This window comes from Empidonax traillii, unplaced genomic scaffold (genome assembly GCF_003031625.1).
Source record: "Empidonax traillii isolate 1590-97213 ecotype Southwest subspecies unplaced genomic scaffold, ASM303162v1 scaffold958:size599741, whole genome shotgun sequence".
NCBI classification, from domain to species: Eukaryota; Metazoa; Chordata; class Aves; order Passeriformes; family Tyrannidae; genus Empidonax; species Empidonax traillii.
In genome coordinates, this window is record NW_020956151.1 from 309,456 (window position 1) to 313,585 (window position 4,130).

Consider the following 4,130-nt stretch of genomic DNA (forward strand, 5'->3'; position numbering starts at 1 on the left):
TTTTTCCTCCCTCCCTTTTAAAAGATTCCTTTCTTTAAAACCATTCTGTCTCCTGTTTATTTGCTCTGCTCTTTCCTTAGTTTGAAGTTCTTGGAGAAATGTTCTCAGACTCTCACGTGCTGTAAGTTTGTTACAGTCCCAGATGCTTTAATGTTACCGTGCAGCATCTTCAGTGTGTGTTGTGCTGTAAAATAATGGCTCCTTTACTCCTGCGTTTTTGCTGTATTTAATTTTTGCTGTATTTTTAATTAGATAACAATATATTTCTCTTTCTGCTGACCGTTGTGCTACCGTTTATTTCTCCTCTGTACTTGGGGCAGGGGCAGAGGGGAGGGGAGCGGAGCTTGGCATCGTGTTCAGACACGATGGAGCTTTGAACAAAGGAGCTGGGTGATGCCCAAGAACAATTTTGGGCGCCGCTAAAACTGCCAGTTAATTAACACCCCAGCTCAGCATTCGGGTGGGGGTGTTGCCCAGTCGCTGCTGATTTGGGGTGATGCTCCTTCCCTCTCAGAGCAGCCCCTTTGCCGCAGGCTTTGCCCGTGTTTCAGCCCTGTGGGGTTGCAGGGAGGTGACACTGTGCCTGGAGTGACTCTGCTCTCTGCAGCCCACGGGGACGATGCCGATTCTTCCCTTCTTCTTGCTCGGACACTACAGGGCAGAGAAGGGTCATTTCCATGGGATAAGTCTGGGATTAAAGTGCTCGTTCCCAGCCTTGTGCAGTTGTTCTGTGCTTCGCCACACGCAGAGGACTGAGCAGAGCTGCCTCTTCCCCCTTTGCTGCCCCATCCCAGTGGGATGAGTTGACAGGAGTGAGGAGGGGGGTGAACGACTTGGCCTCGCGTTTGTATTTTGGTCCCAGAACTCTGTAAATACGATTTTCTATGTTCCTTTTTTTTTTTTTTTTTTTTTTTTTTTGTGGTAACCAAGATGAATATTTTAATTAGATAAGTTATATGAAAAGAGGAGAATCATGTCTTAATAAAAGCCGAACGCTGGACCTTGGGCTGCTCGTTCTTTCCTGGCTTTGACAATGAATGTTGAACTGACGGGTCCCTGTGGCCCCCTTGGAGGGTGACACTCCGGGATCGTGATTCCCGAAGGGAATGCTGCTCCTGCTCCCTTCCTGGCTGGAAAACGCCCCAAGTTTAGCCCTTCGGAGCCTTTCCGAGACCCTTTTGGGACCACCGGGAGGACTCAGCACGTGTAGCGCAAGGCCACGCCCACATAGGCGGGGCTGTTGATTGTGTGGGCGGGGTAACGGGCGTGTCCTGAACATGTGGGCGGAGCAAAAGGCGATGGGCGTGTCCTCTTCGTTTTGTGGGCGTGACCAGGTGGGGGTGTGGGCGTGCCCTGGGCGTGTCCCGGCGGTGCGCAGGCGCGGTGCGCGGCCATGGCGCACGGGCACGGGCCCGGGCGGTGCCGCTGCTGCTGCGGGGAGGGGGCGGCGGAGCCGGGGGCGGCCTGGGCGCTCCACCTGCGCATCGACCGCCAGCGCCTGCAGTGCCTCAACGAGCGCCGGGAGGGCTCCGGGGCGCTCGTGTTCCGCGCCTGGGAGGAGCGCGGCGACCGCGCGAAGGTGAGGGCCGGCGGTGCGAGGGGGGCTCGTGGGGCGCGTGGGGTGCGCGGTGGGGCGGGGAGGGGAGGGGGGGATCCGGGGTGCTGCCCCTCGGGTCGGGGCTGGGGAGGCGCATCTGGAGCCGTGTAGGGAGTTCTGGGCTGCTGGGGAGGGGCCAGGGGAGGCCGCGGAGGTGATTTGGGGTCTGGAGCATCCCTGGGATGAGGAGACACCCAGAGATGGGAGCTGGGCCTGGTCAGGCTGGAGGAGGGGAGGCTGAGAACGGACCTATAAATCCGCACAAATATCTCATCAATCCACACAGACATCTCCAGGGGGTGTCAGAGGATGGTCCCAGACTCTGTTCAGCGACAGGACAAGGAGCAATGGCCATAAACTAAAACACAGCAGGTTCCACCTCAGCATGAGGCAGAACTTTTTTCTGTGGAGGTGGCAGGGCCTGGAACAGCTGCCCAGAGAGGGCCTGGAGTCTCTGGAGACATCCCAGACCCCCCTGGACACATCCCTGTGTCACCTGCTCCAGGTGACCCTGCCTGGGCAGGGGGGTTGGACTGGGTGATCTCCAGAGGCCCCTTCCCACCCAAAATACTCTGTGAGGGAGGTGCTGCTGTGTCCCTGAGGCCCTCTGGGGTGACCCCCCTGCTCCCCCCACCAGCCCCACCAGTCCTGACCTGCTCCTCCTCCTCTCCCCAGTTCGTGGAAAGCGATGATGACGAGGAGCTGCTGTTCAACATCCCGTAAGTTCCACCTCCCCTGGGGACGAGGCACAGTGCCTGCCCCTCTCACAGAGGCTGATTTTGGAGAGGCTGAAGGTGCAGCCCCTGCTCTGTGTGTCTGGGCAGGTTCACGGGCAGCGTGAAGTTAAAAGGAGTCCTTGTGATGGGGGAGGACGACGGGACGCACCCGGCGGAGCTGAGGCTGTGAGTGAAACCAGCTTTTCACCTTCCTGGGGCTGAGCTGAGCTGAGCCCCCTTGCTCTGCAGTTCCTGCTCTGTGGGGCTGTGAGAAGACAAAGCCAATCCAGCTTCTTGTGGAGAAGAATGTGGGCAGTGCTAATGGACAGGGAGGAAAACAATTACCTGCCCTGCTGTTAACAACTCCCCGGGTTCCCTTCCTGTTTCCCCAGGTTCAGGAACATTCCTCACATGTCCTTTGATGACACGGCCAGGGAAGCAGAGCAGACCTTCAGCCTGAACCGGGACCCCCTGGGCGAGCTGGAGTATCCCACCAAGTGAGAGACACCCCCTGGGGGGCTGGGGGCTGCTCCTCCCCTGCCACAGGAGCTCGGTCCAGCTTGCCCACGTGCTGCCAAATTTAGGGCAGCGTCAGCCCAGGGCAGAATTTGCCTCCCCACCTCCGTCCTGCCCTTTGCCAGGTGGGAGCTCTGGCCTGAAACCTCCTCCCCTGGAGCCTGGGGGTGGCAGTTCCAGCGCCCCAGGGCTTCTTGTGATGCCTTAAAAATCTATGTTTTACCTTAAATTCTTAACAAGGAATGTTAAAAGGCTATTTTTAGGAATTTTGTACAAAGGTACTAGCAGGCTGTGCTAAAATCCATTTAATATAGATTTCAAGGCATCACTCGGGGTGCAGAATCACCCTGGTGTCCTGTGTCCTGTCCCATGTCCCTGTCAGCTCGTTGCTGACCCACAGGTGTGAGGGAACAGCTCCTCCTGCCCCTCAGATGTTTGATCCCCAGTCCGAGTGGGATCAGAGGGAGCTGCAGGGGCAGCTCCGGCCTCAGGGCGTGTTTCCTTCCAGAATTGCCCGTTTCTCCAACCTTTACCACCTCTCCATGCACTTCCCGAAGAACTTCGGGGCGGAGACAACGAAGATCTTTTACATCGGCCTGAAGGGGGAGTGGGCGGAGGTGAGTGGGGGCAGAGAGGGACCAAGGGGCTGCGAAGGGCTTGAAATCATTGATTTGGTCAAATCCTGGTGGTGGGACAGAGCCGGGAGCGGTGTGGGGGGGTTGGGATCCCCCAATCTCGCCCCCCCCGGGATGTGACACCCCCGATCTCCACCCCAGGCTCACCGCCACGAGGTCACCATCTGCAACTACGAGGCCTCCGCGAACCCCGCCGACCACAAGCTGGAGCAGATCACGCCTCAGACGCACTTCATCTCCTGAGGGCTGGGGACGGGGGTTCCCGGGGACACCGGGGCAGCTCCCGGGACACGGGATGTGGCCCCGCGTGTCGGGACGGGCGCGGCCCGCGGGCCGGGCCGTGGCGGGCAATAAAGAGGCTGAGGTGTGCAGAGCTGAGCGCTGTCCGTGTGTGCGGCTGTCGGGGAGGGGGAGATGTGTCCCTCGGTGCCCGGTTCTCGGTGCCCGGTTCCATCATGGCCGCCGCGGCGTCTGCCTTGTCGCTGTATCCGCCGCTTGACGTCACCTCGCCTCGCGCGGGCGGAAGTTCCGGCGCGAGGCCGGGGCGGGGGGGGGAGAACCGCGAGGAGCGCGCGCGCCGGACCGCGGGAGAGGTGAGGGGGGGGGGGGGGGGGGGGGGGGGGGGGGGGGGGGGGGGGGGGGGGGGGGGGGGGGGGGGGGGGGGGG

General features: G+C 60.1%; 2 protein-coding genes across 2 annotated transcripts in view; both read left to right on the plus strand.

The window, feature by feature from the left end:
* Window positions 1-1,361: 1,361 nt before the first annotated feature.
* Window positions 1,362-3,784, plus strand: PITHD1 (PITH domain containing 1). The gene is made up of 6 exons (XM_027903428.1): window positions 1,362-1,579; window positions 2,273-2,316; window positions 2,422-2,499; window positions 2,706-2,810; window positions 3,338-3,446; window positions 3,606-3,784. Exons 1-6 carry the CDS (start codon window positions 1,394-1,396, stop codon window positions 3,705-3,707), a joined length of 624 nt encoding a protein of 207 aa, XP_027759229.1. The 5' UTR covers window positions 1,362-1,393; the 3' UTR covers window positions 3,708-3,784.
* A 204-nt stretch (window positions 3,785-3,988) lies between these two features.
* Window positions 3,989-4,130, plus strand: part of LYPLA2 (lysophospholipase 2) — a 9,226-nt gene continuing 9,084 nt past the window's right edge. The window contains exon 1 of the mRNA XM_027903427.1: window positions 3,989-4,057. The gene's annotated coding sequence lies outside the window, so the exon portion shown is untranslated. The remainder of the gene's footprint in view (window positions 4,058-4,130) is intronic.

What these genes read in the sequence shown, in the direction of transcription:
- PITHD1 (XM_027903428.1), top strand. Translation starts at nt 1,394, where the DNA reads ATGGCGCACGGGCACGGGCCCGGGCGGTGCCGCTGCTGCTGCGGGGAG. An exon ending in CACCCGGCGGAGCTGAGGCT is followed by an intron (nt 2,500 to 2,705) that starts GTGAGTGAAACC and finishes CTGTTTCCCCAG; the next exon opens with GTTCAGGAACATTCCTCACA. An exon ending in GAGCTGGAGTATCCCACCAA is followed by an intron (nt 2,811 to 3,337) that starts GTGAGAGACACC and finishes GTTTCCTTCCAG; the next exon opens with AATTGCCCGTTTCTCCAACC.